Raw genomic sequence first — 22,945 nt, 5'->3', positions numbered from 1 at the left:
AAGCTACCTTGTGTGTTTTTGTGTGACTAGGTTTGTGTTGTGAGTTTTCAGCCCCTTCATTCCTGTACAGTGTGTTCTTGTTGTCATGCCTCCTTCTTTAATAGCTTAGCCCTATAGTCCCAGGATATGGCACTGTTTTTGTGCAGCGCAGGAAGAGATACTGCCTCACCATGCAATTTCTTCACGATTTCCCAGCTGCCCCAGTTACTGAGACTTGGGATGTTTTCCTTCTCTGTATTCTTAAAGAAAAGCCACTGAGTAAATGTAGGATCACTGAATAGGTCAGAACTGAAGATAGGAGGAGGAAAAAGTCATGTGGTATTTCCTGTAGAGTTGCTTTATAAATGTCATGGGAAACGCCAAAGACCCTGGCTTGTATGTGGTCCAGCAGAGATTTTATATTGTATTACTGATAGTTGGATGAGGGGAAAAAAATGTTAGCTTGCGTATTGAAGCTAATTTTTGACCAACAGACCAGGTTAGGTGATCTAAGCCCCTTTTAATGTAAGAGAAGACTGAATGACACACTGTGGCCGTGTAGGTCAGTAACCTTAAAACAGGACGCATTTGACTAATTGCAGTGTCATACTGCCAGCGAGGGTAAACCTGATGCTGTAAGGCAGCACAGAGACACCCCGGGTCAGTGCTGTGGAGTTGCTGGTGTCAGCAATACTGACTGAGTGAGAGGGCGGGAGACAGGGAGAGACAGGTAAGTATATATGTCAGGGCAGCGGAGGTAAGAAGTGAAGCTAATTTTGGCATTGACTACATCAGCTCAAAAGACAAAAACAAAACAACTGTTTAACTGTAAGCTTTCCATGGTGAATTAAGACATATGAAATAAGATAGATAATAAATGCATATCATTTTGCCGGTGAGGCGGTGGTTGTGTAGCACTTGAACCCCCTACCAGGATTTCCCCGACCCTAATTTCTTGTCGTCCTCTGTGACAGCAGCAGCGTAAGTAACCAGATAGGGTATATCTACTATCGTCTGGAGGGTAAAGACTACTAGGATGTTACGGTCAGCTGTAGTAGAGAGGCCCTGTCACTAGCAACTCATGGTAAAAAAAAAAAGCTACCATACAGAGTTAATATCAAAAGCCACTTTCTTCCCCCTCATGTCCTGCACCCCTCTCTCTACTTGCATGCTGTCACTGTGCCCCAGCCCTACATCCTGTCCTTTCTACTTCTTGGTGTTAAAGAATTTTGGGTGGCTTGCTAGGAATTTAAGAAACTGAGGTGTTCAGGTCTAGGTTGTGTGTTTTCAGATACTGGAAGAGATGAATAAACTACTGCACAGCATTATCTGAATGCATGCGTGCGCGCACACGCACACACACACACACACACACACACACACACACACCATTTGAGATCCTATTTATTACCTGAGGGTTGCTTTCCCCTAGCTGCTGAGATAGCACAATGACACACACAGACTCCTCAGTATGAAAAAAAGGAGTGTGTGTGTGTGAATCTAAGAGAGAGTGGGAGAGAGCATTAGCGAGCAATGAGGGGTCGAACAGGGAATGAGGAAGAGAAAATCCAGATGGAGGAATAGAGATTTAGGAATATCTCCTTTCTTTCATTTTACCCTGCTGCTATGGCCTCTAGTCTGGCAGTCCTCCTCAAGGTTTGGCTCTGAACTCACTGTTGACAACAGTGCTCAATGTCTCTCTTCCTCCATCTCTCTCTGCCCCAGCAGTATGTCTAACTCTTATTTCTTTTGTTCTTTCTTTCTCTCTCTCTCCCTTACTGCCATAAAGATATTACCACGCCATCAGACAGTCTCTGTGAGGCCTCTCCTGTCTTTTTGATTGACAGCCTCCTCCCCCTGCCAATGGGCAGCACTGTGGGATGCAGGTCTTTCATTAAACTTCTGTTATGAGCGTTATGATTCATTCATACATTCAGATTTTGATTCATATCCAAGCTCCATGTAGGAAAATTTTGTCTTTAGTTTACTTGTCAGGGATAGTACACATTAATTGGACATTAGGGCTTCCAATTTTCATTATTGATTAATTTGTCTTTTATTCCTTCAACTAATTGAATAAAAGTGTCTGAAAATAAAATGTCTGAAAATAGAAAAAAATGCCATTGAATTTGCTTGTTTTGTCTGATGAACAGTCTAATATCCAAAGCTTTTAAATTCACAATAATATAAACAAGCAGCACAAAAAAGCAGCATATTCTCACATTTGTGAAGATTGAACCAGGAAATGTTTGACATTTTAGTTTCATAAATTACTTTGAATGATGAATTGTCAGACCGCATTTGAATATCATCATTTAGCTATTAGGCAAGATGATCAAACTGATTAAAAAAACAAATCTAAATTTGTCCAAGTTATAACTGAACAACAAATAAATTGAGAGTTCTCTAATATTTGCTGGCATGGAGTTTCTTTCTTGTGTGGCTTCAGTAGAAAAGGCAGATTGACTGAAAGTACATTTTTGCAGTATGAGGATAGTTCTTCTTTTCGTGAAACTCTGTTGTTGAGTTTGCAGCGAATTTCCACAGATCTCTTAAGCAGTGGGACAGTCTTTGAAAGAAAGCCATGTTTTTGTCCAGTTCTTGAGGGTGAAGCACAATGGCTTATTGTACAAGGCAGGCGTGTGTGCATGTGGACACGCACTCTTTGCAGAATGGCCAGCAAATAGGAATAGGCCATTATTTTAGACGGATATGATTGATTGTATTTGCGCATTTAAGAGAGTGGTATCATTGATTTGATATGACATAGTGCTGTATTATAGATTCACTATAGGTGCACTTAGTGAAGACTTAATACACACAGATTCGGTCCCTATGGCCCAGCTCATACCTCTAATAGTTTCCAGGAGCTGTCACTAAAGCTGAGCCAAAGGAAATACAGACTGAAATGAAGCACTTAGTTTCCCTGGCCCTCAGGCTAGCTATCTAGCTAGTTTGACTCACGCCCACTGGAAACAGAACTCTGTAAAAAAGGCTTTGTGTGTTATTCTGTCAGTCTGTTGGCCTTTGCATTGTTGTCCTTTTAATCCCTTGCCTTTTTATTTTCTTGCCATTTGCTGCTGCCTTTAAACCAACCTTTTAACACTGGCATTCACTTGCACTGTTGACTCTCTCTGTCTCCTACTGTCTTTATCTCTCACTCTAACTTACATGTGCCTTTTTTCTTGTCATTTTCCTTTCCTTTCATTCTCCTTTTCCGTTTTTAAGCATGATTTTTGTACAAAGTGATTGTGGATGTGATGAGTGCACTTTGGCTGTGACTTACACATGGATCAGAAGGAAGGGGTTGAAAGTTTATACTCACTGTGTGTGCGCATGTGTATGCATGTTTGTGCACGCAAACATTTTTTTACGTGGAATGTGACTCTTTTTTTATTTTTTTTTCGTAGAAAATGTCATTGTGCTTGAATGCCATAAGTGTGTGATCTTTTCCTTCATGTTTCAGTCATTACTCTTTGTCTCTCTCGTTTGACAGCTGAGAGAAGCTAGCAACAGAGGAAAGAGAACCATTTGATGGAAGAAAAGAAAAAGAAAAAACAAGAAGAAAAGACCAAGACGGACGTCGCTCAGAAAAAGGTGAAGGTGAAAATGATGCACATGTTCACACAACACTATTCAAGAAACTATGCATATTTCTTTTGAGTCTAGTAGCAGGCACTTAAATTGGCTCTGTGTGTCTGGGTTATACATTTAATGCTTTTTTTTTTTTTTTTTAACCTCCAGTCTTTTCTAATCAATAGCTTTTAATAAAATCAAGAGCTTTGGCTGATTTGTAAAGATTGGATCACTATACTCAGTAACACTATCCCTTTTCCTTTTTGTCATAACACTTTTGATTTACAGTTTTGAATCATTGCTAAACACCACCCTCACCGTATTAAGTTCCTAAGTCCATTTCTCTCTTTCATTACAGGCTGCTGATCAGAAACCCAAAGGTGAGTGTCATGATCAAGTAATCCGCACCCTCCCATCTGCCTCTTCTTCTAAAACAGCATTCCAACCACTGATATACATTAATCAGCTCTGATTTAACACATGACCCGTAAAGGTACACGCATATTATACACGTATTATACACAGATAGCATTTAGGGTCCTTGTACACAGATGGACACGCACGGTTTGCACATGCATGCACAATTGTGCCGTTTGACTCCCTGTTCTCAGACTCACACACATGCACACGCACAGAGCAGAGCAAATACAGTGGAGTCTAATGCAGGGTGATGCAGAGTGACGCCCAGTACGCCCATAGCACCAGGCAGTGAAGCGTGAGGGCGCCCAGACAGCACACAGAGTGTGGTGTGGGTAGGGGGATGGGGTAGATGAGAAAGGGAGAGGGGGAGTGGAATAAAAGAAGGGCATGGAGTTTAGCTGAAATGCAGAGAGAGTGGAACTGAAAGAACAGTGTCCTCGTGTGACCTTGGTGTTCTCTGAAGATGCTAAAATAGATTTTCTCAGTGTATTGCTGTAAAATTAGCTTTATTTTCATGGGAAATATTTACAAAATACATTGTTTTGCCTCTGCTGCTCTGAATTGTCCCAGTGACAAAGACATTTATTTGATTCGTGTGTTGTTGTGGCAAGAGATTTATAAAGACCTGTGATCATTTGATTTGTATGTTTTTGGCTTATGAATAGATTTATAGTCCAGAGTTAGTGGCAGGACTTTTGGCCAGTGCTAATTGTCACGCATAGCAATCCTGCTATGTTGTCTTTTCACCTAGCACCAATGTGGTGTTATTCCTGCATTTACACTTGATGCATGATGTAGTTAATGCAAAATGCTTGAAATCAGTTTTGTTATTACATGATTGGTGTTTGGGTGATGGCACAGAATTTGAGCAAGGTGTCTACCTTTTAAATCCTCCTAGTGTGTCTGTTGGTCCCTGTCCTCCCCCAGCTTGAGCAGCAGCTTGGCCATCTGTGTGGAACTGTTGGGCTTCAACAGAGGTCACCCCAGCTTGCCTTGAACTATGACCTGTCAGTTTTATTAGCCTCTACTGCCCTGACTGTGAGCTTGGCCTGTTGACCAATTTTCACAGCCTCTGCACAAAGCTAGCTGCTTCTGATTTGAAGAAGCATTTAATGCTGCTGTTCTTGTGCTTGAGTGGACATGCTTTTTCAGAGAAAAGATTATTATGATTGACGTAATCTGTAAGTACAATACACTTGTCAAAAAATAGTCTTTAGGGAACAAGCTTATTTAATTGTGTGCAGCTTATTTACACATGGCAGATTCATTGAGCGTGAATGCTCTTTTCCACGAACTGCCTGCTTCACACTCGGGTTCACCCTACTACGTTTTCATTATAAAATGGCAATTTAAAATAAAATAAAAAAACAATCTCCGTACACATGAGTGTTTTTAGCAACATTTCAGAAATAATCTCCTTCCAGTCTGCACGCCTGGAAACGCATATCACTTGACCATTCATGTACACTGGGCACTGAAAAATGCCTGCTGAATTTTTGTTACATCTAGAATTTAACCTGATGGACTGGACCAGGAGCTAGGAGAGGTCTGTGGTTGTGAGATGGTGGCAGTCCACAAGACCCAAAGGATTATGTGGGCAACAATATATGCCATGCACTCAAAGTTAGGGCCTCTGCATGCTGGATTTGAGCCAAAACAATGAAGAGGGTATCACAGCCCTAACACTTTCTGACTACCGTGTATGCTCATACCAAGTGTTTGCTGGCAGGAGTGGCGAAGGAAATGCTGAGAGTCAGAGTGGAAATATTGAAGCTCTGTATGTGAGAGAGGCCCATAGACAGGGGCAGAGCTAAGAAGAAGGAGGAGGAAGAAAAGGAGAGGAAGAAGTCTAACAGGGCGTTCTGGGGCCAGATAAAAGCAAAAATGAAAGAAGTAAAGGCAGAAAAGAAAGTAATGAAGCAGTGGACACTTAAGACGAGTGCCAAAGATGACTGTTGGGAGTCAATGACGATGCTAATATAGAAGGGGACTAATGACATGGACATTTATTTTATGGTATGTTTAATGAGAGATGGAGAGAATTAGGGACATAGAATGAGAAACTGATTGTGTGTATGTAGTGGGTACTCGTGCAGACAGAAAGATCAAGAAAGTAGTGGGAAAGAGGGCCTCTTTGAAGACTAATCGTTCAGTGAGCCACCAGGACCTCTGAGTTTTGCTCATAACCTCCTGCAATATCTTTTAAAAGGAAGGTGGCATATATATATATATATATATATATATATATATATATATATATATATATATATATATATAATATATATATATATATATATATATATATAATATATATATATATATATATATATATATATATATATATATATATATATATATATATATATATATATATATATATATATATATATATATATATATATATATATATATATATATATATATATATATATATATATATATATATATATATATATATATATATAAGGAGGAGAGAAAATTTGTATGCGGTGGTGATTTGTGTTTTTCCATCCATATCGGTGAATTCTGCCTTCCTTATAAACTCTCAGAAATTCATAGACACATGCACACCACCTCCCCCCATGCTCCTCTTTCTGCTTTCCACTCTCTGCAGGCCTCCTCGGTCCCAAGCATTTCAATTTGTTTGCGGTAATCGATCTCGGCCTGCCGCATTCATATGTATGAAAATGAGATAAAGCTTTGGCGCAGTGGAATTAACTTCTCTGCCCCCCATTAGGCATGGAGCTTCTCCAAACACAGGGTTCCAGGAGGCAGTGTCCCACTGCCCCAACCCACCTCCCCCACACACACAAACTGGACCTCTGATGCAGGGCCCTCCCACCTTTCCTCGCTCCCAGTCCCCATTACCTCAGAAGGATGCTGATTATTTACCCCCAGCACACACGCAGCTTCATCACAATCTCTGCCACGACTGCAATCACAATCAACCAGTTTGACTGCTATACATACCTACCAACCTTGGCAAAAACATGCACATGCCTGGACCACACACACGCACAGGAGTCCATGAAGAGCGAGCATATCTGTTGAGCTGCAGATGTGTGTTTCTAGTTGCCAACAGTCATATTAAAAGATGCACTTTCTTCCCTACAGTGACTTGTAGTCTTTCAATCTATTCTGTGAAGCAAATGCGCATATTATGGAATTGCAAAACATCAAAGGCAATAATATACAAGCCATTGTAGCTCAATACGAACAAACACACACAAATATTATTGAAGTTATGAGAAAACATGGCTCAAGCAGAAAGTTACACAAATGCAATTCATGGAACAGGTGGCTACACACAGGCACAGAAAGTCACAGTAATACCACAGTGCGTCTGTTGCATTCCCACAACCTGATAATCAGAAAATCAGCAATCTCTGTTTTTACTGCTCATGCACTTTTCACTGCTGAAAGATTAGAGAACAAATGTAATGCCTGTCACTGCCTCGTCCCTAACTTTCCTCCTTCCCCAGTTTCTTCCCCCTGTCTCATCTCACCCCTCGACATGCTCGGCACCAGTGACCACATCTGAGGAGAAACATATTTACACGGTGATAACAGCATTATATTTTTCAAAGTGGCGAGGGACGCACATAAACACGAGTGTGTCGTACAATTCTGTACTGGATTAATTTGCAATTTCACATGCTATTAATTGCGTCAACACTTTCGAAAGGGAATTTCATCAATCGCAATCTAATTAGGGACTAATTTACTTTAGCATTTAGGCTGCTATTCTTTTCTGTTAACCACATTTCTAAACACTCAAAGAATTAATGGTGAATAGCTTGTGAATTACATCCTGTGGATTTATGACTGCCGAGCATAATTGTTTTTTTTCCTCAACCTCCTGTGTGCTCACCCCGCATGCATGTCAAGTGCTAGAGGAGAGTGAGGGATGGAGGGAGAGACAGGGGCAGAGAGATAGGAAACAACAGGGGTGCACAAACTCAAACAATGCTTTCCTCTCTGTGTGTTCATGTTGTATGATCACTCACAAGCTGCTGTCAAGAAAGCCCATTCTGTTACTCATGCCCCACCCCCATCATTTCTTCCCCCAACATTGAGCTGCTTCATGTCAAATATCAGGAAGATTGATAGGATGTAGCACAGCTGATCTGAAGGACAGTTCAGTCTGTGCATTGAGGCCAAGATATTCACACACACATATGCATCTGTAAGACTGCCTGTATGTCTGCATAAGGGGCTCCCCTTGCTCTTCCCTCAGGCCATTTTGAAACAGCAGACCATAGCAGATAAAACAAAAATGTCCAGACACCATGTTGCTCTACCATTTGGATTTGATCTTATGAGATTGCTTCTATAATTTGTGTTTAGCGTAAGGTTATAATGCCTTGGGATATTAGTCATATTGACATATAACGGATGAGAAATTCACATTTGTACTGCAAATGAGTCCTCCAGTTGCCTACTGTGTTTCAGGTTTGACTATGGACTCTGCCAGTGGGAGCCACATTTGTCATGTGGGCGTCGGCCTTAAAAAGTTTAAGATGCCATCATGCATCATTTCTATCAAATTTAAAAGACATGTGTTTTCAGGCAGATGTTGCCCTCAGGCACTGACCTCAGACAGGGGGTGTAGTATGATCCTTTTAAAGCTCTTTACGCAGAGAATTGGTTAGCTACTTTTATGGCTAAAAGCGAAAAGGGTTTCTTGGGGCAGCTCATAATCCAATAAAAACTGGCCAGAGAGGCATAGCTGAGATGAACAACTGTGACTGGAGCAAGAGAAAAAATTCTTGGCATGGAGAAAGGGTGGGGGCATTAATTATAGAGAGAGACGGCGGAAGAGGTGTGGTATGGAAAGAGGTCACAGGAGGCACAGGGGGTCACAAGAGGCAAAATGGAGGTGTGTTAGGCAACTGTCAGTCCCTATAGCAACGGCCCATTATAGGAATGGTGAGGGGTGAGAAAATGTTCCTCTATTTTGTGAGTGAGGGTGTTTTTCTCTACTAATACTGACAGATGGGCTCTCATAGAAACACACCCACTTGACCCTCCCTTGTGCGCATAAACACGCACACATTTGACTTCTTCTTTCTGTCTACTAAAAGGTCCTCTTGGTTACCATATCAAAATGGCCAAGTCTTATTTCATTTTATTATTAAAAATGTTTAGGCACCATTTTAGTGGATTGTAGACTAAAAGCATTAAGTTGTGTAATGCTTAGCTACTTCCCTGGAAAGAGTAAGCAATCATATTGGTGTTGAAATAAGTAAGGATCCCATATCTGCTTGTATAGAGAATTTGCGGAAGGAAGTGAGAGGTGTGATATAGAGAACCGTGAACTCATTCCAAACTCGTGTTGTTTACAGTGTGTGCACTTCATACACCCGGCGAACCCTGCCTCCATATTGTTTTGATCCAGTTTCTTAGAAAAAATTGAGTGGACCTTGTTTCACATTTTTCACTAAGGCATGGGGATGCTTCTTTTCTTTAGCTTGCTTTGATGAGCTGAAAGAAAACATTGATGCACAAAAGTCTGCACCCATATAAAACCACTTGAAAAGCAGCATGTTTAAAATTGTCGTACACACAGATGTAAACCCACTTTGAAAACACACTGTATTTAATCTTACCTTCCTTTCTTCAAAGCTTTTATTGGATTAAGAAATGCACCATTGTGCAGGGCATATAGGCCTGTGTGTTATATCCATCCCTCCCCCCTTTTTTAAACATGGCTGCGTAATGAAGTGGCTCTGCAGACAATAGACAGAAGAGATGTGGGAACCTGCGCTGCCTGGCACTAGGCTCCGGGAACCAATCACTGTTGTTCTTTACAATAACTGATACCCTACCTTCATGCCCATTACGCCTTGTTCATGGATTTTCAACTCCCTTTATGAATTTCCCTCTGTCTTGTATGCTTTTTTTTTCTTCATCTATGCTCACTTAACTGTCTTCTTAAACCATTGCTCTTTCCCTTACTCTCTCTCATTGTGTGTAATTAACCATTTAGTGTGAAGAAGGGCTGTAATTAAAAGTTTGGTGTAAGGTTGTAGAGAGCGCCTCAGCTGGAAGGTTTAATGGAATTTACAATGCACTTGATACAAATGCTTATTTAATTGGCTCTCCTTGTCAACTTCAATTAGAGGTACCAAGGCCACCATCAAATAAATGTCTAAATTTGGTTTTCAAAGCACAACTCTCATAACTTTCATTGCTGTAACTGCATAATAGCAATAATAATACTATTTATGTCTCTTATTTTTCTTTTTTACATGTTTTTGTCTATTTGCATAGTTGTTTTTTTTTTATCAAGATGATATCTGAAAGTTACCAATGTCTAAGGTGGTTGGACAGGTAGCTTGTAGTCAAGGAATCTTCACTTTCGTGGTCAGAGGCTGATTATTAATCATTTAAGTGAGCCCCTGATCGTCATCAAATTGAAATGTCCTCTGTTTGTAGATTGTAGATTGAAAAGAGTGCAGTGAATAAATATTTATAAAATGTTTTATATTAGAAGCTGTTGACTGGTATTTATAGAAAGAAACTTCACCTACAGTAAGGGCTTAATAAGCAGAGAAACCCAGCAAAGCTGTTAGTCATTGAGATGAGTTCAGTTGAGTTCAAATGCAATAAACCTGCAACTTCACTGATCTTCTGTGTGGATTGCATTGCCTCCTCACACAAGATCAGCACTTACCCATCCATCATAGATTAAGAAAAGATCTCTCCTCAAAATAAGACATGTCTCTGCAAATATATATATGCATTTGTTCAGGGCAGGCGGGAGCAATGTCTTTCACACATACTATTCTTCTCACCTCTTCACATTGAGGCCATTTTTTAGTGGTCTCAGGTGTGTGTGTGTGTGTGTGTGTGTGTCACATCCCTTCCTTCTCAGGAGAACCTTCATTTTCACTTCCTAAGTACAAAGATGTTGCATATTATCCAGCTGGATAGTATCATAGCAGCACTTTTCTGGAAAAATCACAGATCCTTGTAGCTTCTTTGCAAGCATAGAATAGTGTAATTGAAGAGGTTTGTCACAGCGTGCTTCTGAATATGTCATTGTGCAGGAGAAATTAGATGTGGTCATCTGCAACATAAGGGAGTTGCAGCATGGATACACCCGTGTTACTACAACAACACAAACACAGGCTGTATGAAGCAGGGTGTTTTTGAGGCATGCTTGAGCTAAGGGACTAGTTTGTCTGTCTCCTGGGTTCTTCTGCTTCCTGTACCAGACTGGCAGCAGAAATGATAGCTGACTGAGTAACTCTCATATGTGTCTTTGGAACCTCACAAAGTTCCTTTAGCAAGTTTGTCTCTTTTATGAATTGTAAAGATTTGGCAAATAAGACGGACAAAAGATTAAAAAGGAACACCTTCGTAATGACAGAAGTACTGTTGTGCAGCTGTGATGTCAGAAAGAAGATATGCAAAGGTGGAGAAGGAGATTGAAAGAGGCAGAAAGCCAAGCACTCATCTTTAAAGTAGGTCACCTGTTAAATCATTTTTGTGGTTAATTTTCTCTTTATGTACATAACCACACACCAAAACAATTATCAGATACAGAAACAAGACAAGAGAGAAAATAGATGGAAACACAGGCGATCAAGACGGATAAAGGCCCAGAGGGAAAATGTCATGGTGAGCAGAGAACACAGAGACAGGTAGACGCATAAAAAAGAAAAGGAGAGAGAGCGAGAGTAGTGGGGTTATAGAGCAACCCACTGATGGAAAGGCAGAGATGGAAGGAGGGGGGGGGGGGATTGGAGTGGGGAGGACCAAGAGGAAAGGAGGCAGGGCAGCTTGTTTTCACCTTCTTGCTGTCTGATTGGTCGAGGCAGAGTCAGGCGGGCCGAGCTGAATTTAATCGGTGATGTGCGTCACCAGCTGCAGTTCCAAGCTAGCCAGACACTGCTGGAGGAGGGCAGCCCTCCTCCCCCTCAGTTCTCTCCATGTGTTGGAGTTGTATTTTGAATATGTCTGTGTTAATGCAAATTCAAGTTCCCTATATATCGCCGCTGTTTCTATGTGTAAGGCAGCCACCTGGATTAGTTTTGTGCTCACTGAGAGGGCCTCTCTTAGCTGTGCTTATAGACAAGCTCTTGGCAGGCAGGGTGAATACCTCTGCTCGTGCGCGTGTGTGTGTGTGTGTGTGTGTGTGTGTGTACACAGTACAGGACTGTTGAAGGAATAAGTCCAGACTTTCACACTATATCAACTAAGGCTTTAATTAACACATTGTTTCTTGCCATCTTTCCCCCCCACACACGTGTCTCTCTCACCCTCCCTTGAGTGAAGGCAGTCTCAGCTTTTGTTTAGAACAGCCATACCTATCTAGGGACTATAGAAAATAACATCATCAGCTCTATTCACCATGGTCCACAAAACTGTATATAGCTCTTAAGTCATCAGCTATTGGCAGTCAGTATGAAAGCAGCTGGGAAGGTAGAGTACTGCTATACCTGATGTAGTTCAGTGTCTTCTCTGATTAAACTCACACTGCAACATCCTCTTCAGGATGCCAGTACCCTGGAGAGGAAACTTTAGCCAAGCCAATCTGTTTGGTTGCTATCTATCCAGGTCTGCTGCTAATAATAACACCTTTCAGGCTTACGCTCAATTAGACGGCTGGCTGGTCACTGCCACCACAGGGAAAGGGGTCAGGCTGGGGCCACACCAGCAGGGAAAGGTGTATGTGTGAGAATGTGTGATGGTGGGGAGGGGTGGCAAGAACAAGAAAGTGTAATGAAGAGGAAATGAGGTGTCTGCGTGTGTTTGTGTGTCTGTGTTCAGTCAGCAGAAAAAATATGACCTTTTCATAAAGTGTGTCTGGGCCCGTAACATATGTTCTACAAAAGGCTGCATGAGGCAGTTAACTTAAAGGGATAGTCCATGCCAACATAGAGTGCAGACAAAGGGATTCAATTATTAATACCTTCTGGAATATCATTAACTGCACTCCTGTTCCACTGCATGCTGCTAGAATAGAACTTGATAAAGTGGGTTTTTAATTACACATTCAGTATATATAGTATTGCAACATTAAAAAACACAATTGCGCTTACCAGTAAATTAACCTAGATTAATGCTCAGGGACAACCTCACTGTTCAGAGACAAAAAAACGCTACAATTATTTTTTTCAACAGTTGTAAAATCCCCGCCCAGCCAAGTATAATTTCTGTTACATAAAGGACTAATAGTGAGTTAACCCAAACATTAATACCTTGCTACCCGCATGTGTCTTTGTGTGTGTGTGTGCATGCCTGTGTATTATATCCATCCAGTGCCAGAGCCTGCTCCCACTAAGCCCAGTCTTGGCCCACCCCACCACCTCCACCCCGCCAGCCCCACGCTGCCCCTCTCCACCTCCTCTTCTTCTGGCAATGGCAAGCGCGCCTCCTCCAGTAGCCAACTCCCGACTCCCCCTCAGCAGCAGTGCCAGTTGTCCTCTGCCAGTGCTCGCTACCCGCCTAGAGAGGTGCCCCCACGCTTCCGCCAGCAGGAGCACAAGCAGCTACTGAAGAGAGGCCAGCCACTGCCGGCAGGAGCCCTCAGCGCTCTTACCCTCTCCTCCTCCTCTTCCTCCTCCTCTTCACCTCCATCATCTTACTCTTCTTCTTCTTCTTCTTCTTTGACTACCAGCAACGCTACCCCAAACTCTGCCACGTCCGCTGCGGGCAAACGCCACCCAGGTTTGTGTCAATACTGTAAAAAAATAAAATTGCCCTGGAATAGATTCCTGATTGGTTTTTGTGGGTTATTTTATTGTTTATATTATTGTTAACACTTTTGTGCTGGCTGTGTGCAAATTTGTTATTCTTAAAATGTCATTGAGTTTGATTTTATGCATGTTGGTTGTATTCTAGCTATTTAGGCTGCATGTTTAATGACATTTCTTTCGATGACTTTAGTAAATTGTCTTTCATATCTAACATTTTGCTTCAACCGTTGTTATTCTCACTGATTTTCCCACATTTTGTGAGACAAATGTAAAATGTTTAGAATTTTATTAATAGATTTTGTATTCACTTTGCCTTGGTACAGATGCAGTGGTATGCAAAGCAGCACTGACTGATTTTACTGCGTTGCAGGCACAATAAATTATAGTAATTATAATTGTAGTTTAACAGCACACCTTCACTTCCAGTCAGTATAAAATAAAGACAAGATACAGCTTCTAAATTAAACCAAATTAAAATTGAAGACTCAGGTCTAAGGTGGCTTCAGTTGACTGCTCCCCCTGCTTTTCCCTTTCTTTGGCCTTCTGTAAGGATTGTGATAGCTGTACCTTGTTTCCAAAGTAGGTCTGTGCTGTTAGAGTGCTCAAGTCTGGCTCCCGATGCTTACGCTGGCAATAATGACGGCAAATTCTATCAAACCTTGGAAAATCGTATTTCTATATTTTAGTCTAAGTTAGAAGAATGTAGTTCAGTTGTTTCAGCCTCTGCACGCTTTCGACTGTAAGGACCACACACACATCCACACACTCTCAGACCTCTGTAGCCAGCGGTAGCTTTTTAATGAACTCACTGGTGGCCTCTAAGATCACTAATACTGAACTTGCCTTAAGGTGCTCATTGTGTGGTAGCTTGTGTGTATTTGTATGCAAGTGAGTGATGTTTATAAAGGATGGCCATGAGTTATTTATATCATTATAACAACTGTATTTCTCTCAGTTTATGGACATTATGGTGTTTCTTGTTATCCTGAACTCATTGTCCCATTCTTCTAAAGGTTTCTCTTTATTTTCTGTCTGTAAAGCAACCATAACCGTCTGCTTACTAATGTACACAGACATAAATATCTCACATCCTATAACATAACAGAGTGTAGTTTTGAATATATAGATGCAAAGATACAACACAGTGTTTGCATGTTCAGATTTGTTCAGGAGCTTGCATGCGTATCTGCTCGCATCTTCTTCTCTTCTCTCTGTTAATTTTTTCATTTGCTGGGAGAACACCGGGCACTCTGTAAACAAACTGGCAGCAGCTGTGGTGCATGGCTAGCTAGCTAACTACAGCCCTTTGCGTCACAGAGGCAACTGGTCAAGTTGCTGCTGTTCTCATATTTGGGCCTTTGCCACCAATCACAGCATAAAACAAAAGCTTAAAGCCTGCGAGTTTTTTGCTAGATGTGCCTCATTTACTAGTCCATATACTAGCATAGTTTTATGGGGCTCTTTTTATGAAAAATGTTGTGAATGTCAGTTAATTGTTTTCTTTCAGCATTTTATAAACTACATTTAAATATTAATAAGGGACAGATTTGGGTTGTCCTGGACATTTTTTATTGATTATTAGTTTAGAAGCTGAAACTTCCTCTTTGTGCTCAGCTGTTTAGTACAGGGTTTCCTCAGCTGTGGGATAGGATTTTAATTTGGCTGCAGGCTTAACTCCGTCAAGAGAAGCAATGCCTCTAAGCCTTTTGATTTAAAATAATATTTCTGTTTTTGGCTCCAGCTAAGTTGAGCTCCCCTGGTCGAGTGTATTAACCTATAATGTCCTTATTATTGTTGTCCTGTTTGGCCTTTACCTCACTCTGGTTTTCCCCGAGGCCCCTCAGCACAACACATCCTGTGGTAGAGTAGCTATTGGCTGGGTTTCTACCCCCTTCTCCTCTTGTTCTTGTCCTGAGGGCTTCCCCTTCACAGCCTGTTCTTTCCTGTCTGCTCAGCTAATAGCCTCAAGCTAGTGGCCCTGTTGTTGCAGTGATTCTGGCATACATAATTTAGAGAGTGGACATTGTAGTTTAACTTACTGTTCTGCACGCTAAGATTTACTCAGCACATCACTACTTTTGTGGTAGAAGAGCTTGAGAAATAACTTAAAATTTACACAGATAACAGTAATAGTAGCACATCAGGCCTTGCTCCAAGTACCAGTCCCGGCTGCAGTGGTTGTGTTGTAGCAATATGACTGACCTGAAATGGATATGGAATACCTCATTTATGCATGTCTTGTATTATTGCCAGACTACACATTTGTAAATGGCGTCAAGAACTAAATCAATATCAAATGTAAGAGAATAATGTATAGCCTTTTCTAAATCTAAATTTGTAAACTTGTATCAAAATCACAGTATCATGTTATATTCATGGGTAATTTGATGTACCCTGCCTGCAAATACAGAAACAAAGTTTTCTTCCTCAGTGTAACTGTAAGTAAAGAATGAACTTTGTTTTGAGGACACACTTCTGACCTCTCTGGTGAAGTCCAAAGGGATGTGATGTATCCTTCACTCGGATAACACAAACATGTTTGTACTTGTGCACATGCAAACACATGCACATAGATGTAGTGGCCGTGCAGCTGCAAGAACACACTAGCCTGGCCTAGTTGTGTCCTCTCAGATCTGTGTGTGCCTTGCAGGCCAGCTGGCTCAGAGTTTAAAGGGGAATGCGCGCGCGCACACACACACACACACACACACACACACACACACAGTGCTGCAGTCATATTGGGTCAATGTCCCAAAGTGGTTAAATGTATTTCTTTTGACTCTTTGTTTTTGGTTACTTTTCTTTCTTTTGGGAAAGTCATACAAATTTCAATTTAGAGGCCATAATAAATTTGTGCAATGTATAAGATTCTTACAGGCTATTGTGGCTTTCCACACACGCCACCCCATCCCCAAAGTCTGAAAGGCAACCCCCTTTAGATTTAAGGGCATTCACACTATTCCCACGTAACCTACGCTCTCTGAACCCCATTTAATTGTCCCAAACACCAGACAGAGACCCCCCGTCCCCTCTCCCTCCCTCTGTCGCACCCACTATCCCCATCTCTCCAGCTGACTGGGGACTATTAAGTAGTCCAGAGCAGCCAGCAGCCGTCCAGACAGGCTCCCCAGTAGCAGGTGCTAGAGTGGGGGTCTCTTAAGACTGTGGGAACTGCAACTCACCAGCTGTTTGCTGGTTACCCAGACAGAGCATGTAGCCAGAAGGCACTCTGCTGGGTGCTGTTAAAACACTTGGCCCTTTCATTTGGGCCCTTTTGATTTGCAGGTAAAGCAGTTGGGTTTTGGGGCATGTATTATTGAAGTGAAATGCTTAGTGGAGGTGGAACTGAGTGTTGCTTTTAGTAAAAAAAACAAAAACAAAAAAACGATGGTACAAATTAAGATGTAAAAACAACTACCACTTAGACATGTTTTTTGTATGATTTAAAATCATCAAATAATCACAAGATTACTTGGCACTAATTCATCCAAGGAGGTATAGATTGCCCCATGTGCTCAAGCTGTGACACACACGCATGCACAGAAGAGAGAGAACCCCCTAGTGGCTTCATTAATCCAGCCTCTGTCATGGAAACCGGAGAAGTCACCATGGTCTCGCTCTCCTATTTTCTCTCTCCTCTCAGCAGAGGTAAACAGACATGAATGATGAGCTTTTTAAACCCTCCTGTGACCATTCCCTCAGTGTTTATTTTTTATCCCTGCTTCCGGAAAAACAAGTACATGCCGTCTTTGATCCGAGTAGGCGTAAAGCACCCTTCAAAGACAGATGGAGAGGGTCCATTTGGGGACAAAAGACTACTAAACATCCCCTCATGCTCTGGTTCTGGTGTTATGTCACCCCACAGTGCCCTCTGATAAAACCAAACGTAGTCTTAGGCTCACAGTCAAACTAAAGAATCCATTTATTGCCAGACCATCTCTCTTAGTCTGTTTGTGTGTTTTCTCTTGCCATGTCACTTTTACCTTGACATTGCAATTGCCAACCCCTCCCCCCAGACTTTCTGCATCTCTCCCTACCACCCTTTCATTCAAAGGGGAAGGGAGGCGTTTATTTCTTGGCTACCTGCCCATGTCTATGATGGCAGATCATCTCATCATCAGAAGTTCTTCCCTTGTTTATTTCCGATGCTGATATTAAAGTGAAAAAGAGCTCATTTATGAGCCGATATTTTGATTTTAAGAATGGTTTGGTTAGTAGACCCCTTTACTGTATAAACTACACTTAGAACAGGCCGATATTGAAAGCTGGTATGTATGTGGGCTATAAACCCTTTTCCTAAATGGATTATGTTAATAAAATCGATTTAGTCTCAAAAAGTGAACATGTAAACAATTACACATCAATAAATATTTGCTATTGGAAGGTGCAACTTTTTCAGCCATCTGTAAACATAAGTGAAATACACGTAACACATAATCTGCCATAATTTCAATGTAGCACATTCACATCTAGTTTCTCCCTTTACCAGCACTCTTCTAACCAAAGCTACGTGAAACCATTTAACCACCATTGGTATAAATCATGCCGTCTAGGATACAGTGAGTTACTGCTGTTGAATGCAACTACAACGTCACAAAAAGCGCCTGAGCTACCGCCGTGTAAGATTCTTGTTCAGCTCACGTTTATTTACATGTCTGCTCTGGTTTAATCATTTCAGACACGCCGACTAACTGCAGACAGGCGGCTCACAGATACACTGCTCAAAAAAATAAAGGGAACACTAAAATAACACCTCCTAGATCTGAATGAATGAAATAATCTCATTAAATACTTCTTTCTTTACATAGTTGAATGTGCTGACAACAAAATCACACAAATTATCAATGGAAATCAAATTTATCAACCCATGGAGGTCTGGATTTGGAGTCACACTCAAAATCAAAGTGGAAAACCACACTACAGGCCGATCCAACTTTGATGTAATGTCCTTAAAACAAGTCAGAATGAGGCTCAGTAGTGTGTGTGGCCTCCACGTGCCTGTATGACCTCCCTACAATGCCTGGGCATGCTCCTGATGAGGTGGCAGATGGTCTCCTGAGGGATCTCCTCCCAGACCTGGACTAGAGCATCCGCCAACTCCTGGACAGTCTGTGGTGCAACGTGGCGTTGGTGGATAGAGCGAGACATGATGTCCCAGATGTGCTCAATTGGATTCAGGTCTGGGGAACAGGCGGGCCAGTCCATAGCATCAATGCCTTCCTTTTGCAGGAACTGCTGACACACTCCAGCCACATGAGGCCTAGCGTTGTCTTGCATTAGGAGGAACCCAGGGCCAACCGCACCAGCATATGGTCTCACAAGGGGTCTGAGGATCTCATCTCGGTACCTAATGGCAATCAGGCTACCTCTGGTGAGCACATGGAGGGCTGTGCGGCCCCACAAAGAAATGTCACCCCACACCATTAGTGACCCACCGGTCATGCTGGAGGATGTTGCAGGCAGCAGAACGTTCTCCACGGTGTCTCCAGACTCTGTCACGTCTGTCACGTGCTCAGTGTGAACCTGCTTTCATCTGTGAAGAGCACAGGGCGCCAGTGGCGAATTTGCCAGTCTTGGTGTTCTCTGGCAAATGCCAAACGTCCTGCACGGTGTTGGGCTGTAAGCACAACCCCCACCTGTGGAGGTCGGGCTCTCATACCACCCTCATGGATTTTGTTTCTGACCGTTTGAGCAGACACATGCACATTTGTGGCCTGCTGGAGGTCATTTTGCAGGGCTCTGGCAGTGCTCCTCCTGCACCTCCTGCTCCTCCTTGCACAAAGGCGGAGTTAGCGGTCCTGCTGCTGGGTTGTTGCCCTCCTACGGCCTCCTCCACGTCTCCTGATGTACTGGCCTGTCTCCTGGTAGCGCCTCCATGCTCTGGACACTACGCTGACAGACACAGCAAACCTTCTTGCCACAGCTCGCATTGATGTGCCATCCTGGATGAGCTGCACTACCTGAGCCACTTGTGTGGGTTGTAGACTCCGTCTCATGCTACCACTAGAGTGAAAGCACCACCAGCATTCAAAAGTGACCATAACATCAGTCAGGAAGCATAGGAACTGAGAAGTTGTCTGTGGTCACCACCTGCAGAACCACTCCTTTATTGGTCTTGCTAATTGCCTATAATTTCCACCTGTTGTCTATTCCATTTGCACAACAGCATGTGAAATTGATTGTCAATCAGTGTTGCTTCCTAAGTGGACAGTTTGATTTCACAGTAGTGTGATTGACTTGGAGTTACATTGTGTTTTTTAAGTGTTCCCTTTATTTTTTTGAGCAGCGTATATTTAGGATATGTCAGAAACTATAGTTTAATGGCTCATTACGACGTTAGTGCTCCTCGACTGATAAACACGGCATTAGCTTTGTGGTTAATTTAGCAACGGGCAGTGTTAGCTGCTGTAATGTTACATGACTTTAGAGAATATTTAGTACAGTTTACAAGTGATGAACTAGGGACAAATGTGGACCATTCGCTAGAACTGCCACACTGTTTGAAATAAATGTACAGTTACGTCTGTCCAGCAGCGTAACTTTCAGCACCCAACTACCATAACGTTAAACTGCTGTGAGCTGGTAGGAAGCCGGGAGATGGCAGTGAAAAACAGGAGGGTTAGCAAGTCATGAATGTTTTCAGGAGAGAAGTGACTGGGTCGGTGTTTATTATAATAATTAAAGTCATGTAATTAACTTTACAAATGACCGACTCACCGCTCACACAGTCCTCTGTTTCTAAATGCTGAGTGTAAGCTCCGGAAACTCCGGTCAGCTGATTGTTTTCTTCTGTGGTTTTTGTGGCGAGGCAGTGTGGTTAACAGGGGAGCTGCAGCTGGTCGCCCTCTTGTGTACAAACTATGCAACACCCATGACATGAGTGAAGGATCTGACTCTAGGTTTCTTTTTTAATAGTCATATATCTGCTGTTATAAATGGCCAATGCTGATTAAATGCAATTGGCTCATATCGGGCGATAATATCGGGCTCTAGTCAAGGACAGCGAGCTTGTATCTGCTCACATAGGCTTGCATGTACATGCACACAAAAAGCCATCCTTGGTCCCTGTTTGAAGAATGAGGAGCCATAGAGGCCCCCTTAGTTTTTTATTTTTGACCCTTTTTATTCAAAGCGTAATCAGAGACTACCCTCCTAATTGCAACCAGAATGAAAGCAGCATCACATTACTGACACATGATTGCAAATGGTGGATGGAAATAATTGTCCCCCTTTCTTTGTTTTTCATGTTCAGCTTGCTTTTGTCACACCCAACCCACCCCCCACCCCCTCCACAAAATCACTGCTTTGCTAAGGATCAGCAAGACCTTTCTGTTGGAATGTCAGGGGAGGGAGCTGAAAGGGGAACAATTGAGGCATGTTGATGTGAAAGGAAAAAGAGACTTTGCGATAAATACTCATTTAGTGACGCTCATTATCGTCCATTTGTTTTGAGGCAGATACCCATGTTTGGTATTTGCTTTGCACACAGTTACTCAAATACCTACACACACTGCAAATACTGTATGTTCAAGATACAACTTAGTCACCCAGTAGCCACAGTTTATTAGTGTTGCAAAGATTTTATGTTTGACCGGATAGATTGCTACAGACAGGATGTCTGCTGTTTCCCATCCTTGCATGGATTGGGTTAAGCACTCAGAGTGGCGCTGGTGCACCTCTCCTCAGGTATTTTTGCACTCTCTCCCTTTCCCTCGCTAACCCCTTTTTCACACCACAGGCAACACACACTCCCTTTTCTTTCCTTTTTGTTTATGTGTGGTTTTTTGTTTGAAATTTGGGTGGTTCATTGTCTGTGACAGGAGTGATAAAAAGATGGCTGCTTTACAGACTTTAATTAACTTATCATCTCATCTATTTTTATGCTATTCAGGAAACAAAATTTGCAAATTACTGAGAGAGAGACAGAGACAGAGACCAGGTGGGTGAGGGGTTAACCAAACAAAATTTTCCTGAGACTGCAGCCTCTGAGTTTCTTGGCTGTATTTCAGGTCTGATAAAGTGATGCTTGTTTCTGCTAAGAAAGCTAGCATTGACAAAGCAGAAAGAGAGTAACATTCAGTGGCTTTTAATGATGCCGTCATCTTTCTTTCTCTGTGTTTTAGAAAACAAAACACCTACAAGCCACTGAGAGCTTGCAGTGGTAACTGAAAAGACCGGCTGTTTGGATTTTGTTTCATTCTTTTCTTTACATTTTTACTGGGTGGCAAGCAGGCATGCTCCAAATCAATAGATTTGAAATAGAGCCAAACCAGTCTTTTGTGAAACAGAGACACTTACACACACACTTGTGGTGAAACTCAAACCACACTCAAGCAGTGATAGTTGATACTTAAACACCTAGATTTAGATGCACTTAAAATAAAGAGATGGAATATTGTCCTTTCACACAAGACTGTCCCTTCACTGAAAACACTAAGGAAGTAACCGAAGTATTGGAACATCTTTGACCCATCTGTTCAGTAGTTTAGTTATTGAGACATCTCTAGAATTCACTAAACATTCACTACTTTACTATAGACAAAAATGAAATTAATGTATTTCATGCTTCAATATGTAATGACACAGATATATTGGAGTTAAAGTCCCTCAAATATGGTCCAAAGTTTTTCCTTAATGCTATATTAGCTGCTGTCTTATGGGCAGACGGTTTCCACCTGACTAATTTCTATGTCCAGCCTATTTGGGCAGGTTTGTGTGCAGGCTTTACTTTTGAGTTTAACAACTTATAACTTTCCTCCAGCCAAAAAGATCTGCAATGTTACAGCAGTTGCAAGGGATTAATTTTATTGTGATACTTTAGTATTTTTTTCTGTGTTCAACTGATTGCAAACTGACTGCAGGGGTGTGTGTGTGTGTGTGTGTGTGTGTGTGTGTGTGTGTGTGTGTGTACACCATCAGTCTAAGGACCCTGTGTGATAAGGCTGCCTGGGGAGTGGAGATAAGTGTGTTCAGGTGAAAATTGCATTCACAAACATGTTGCGGCATGTTGCAAACTTTCTTAAAGCCACATATCTTCCAGCGTGTGTGTCCACACACCTCAAACAAATGGCCTCATCTGGCTGGATTGTATTGGCCACTAGGTCTTTATCTTATGATGGATAACTTATAGCTATTATGGAAATCATTGCAGCTATCTGATGGAAACTAATGGCAGAGTCATAGAAGGTGAGGCAGCTTAATTACCAAACAAGGCCAATATTTTACAAACCACCTGGTATGGCTGAACGATTAATCGTTTTCAA

The 22,945-nt window shown here is 41.9% G+C and overlaps 1 protein-coding gene across 3 annotated transcripts in view; it reads left to right on the top strand.

Moving 5' to 3' along the window:
• tnrc6c2 (trinucleotide repeat containing adaptor 6C2) overlaps nt 1–22,945 on the top strand; it is a 54,411-nt gene that overhangs the window by 6,736 nt on the left and 24,730 nt on the right. For 2 of the 3 annotated variants that reach the window (XM_038713757.1, XM_038713756.1), the window contains exons 2-4: nt 3,476–3,576; nt 3,914–3,935; nt 13,246–13,653. In XM_038713757.1, the coding sequence (XP_038569685.1) occupies nt 3,514–3,576; nt 3,914–3,935; nt 13,246–13,653 (493 nt within the window). In that variant the 5' untranslated portion in view covers nt 3,476–3,513. The remainder of the gene's footprint in view (nt 1–3,475; nt 3,577–3,913; nt 3,936–13,245; nt 13,654–22,945) is intronic. The other variant, XM_038713758.1, reaches the window with a different exon arrangement.

This window comes from Micropterus salmoides, unplaced genomic scaffold (genome assembly GCF_014851395.1).
Source record: "Micropterus salmoides isolate LMB-PRFRI ecotype aquatic unplaced genomic scaffold, ASM1485139v1 Ms_hic_scaffold_12, whole genome shotgun sequence".
Classification (NCBI taxonomy): Eukaryota; Metazoa; Chordata; class Actinopteri; order Centrarchiformes; family Centrarchidae; genus Micropterus; species Micropterus salmoides.
This window is presented reverse-complemented; position numbering and strand designations above follow the sequence as displayed.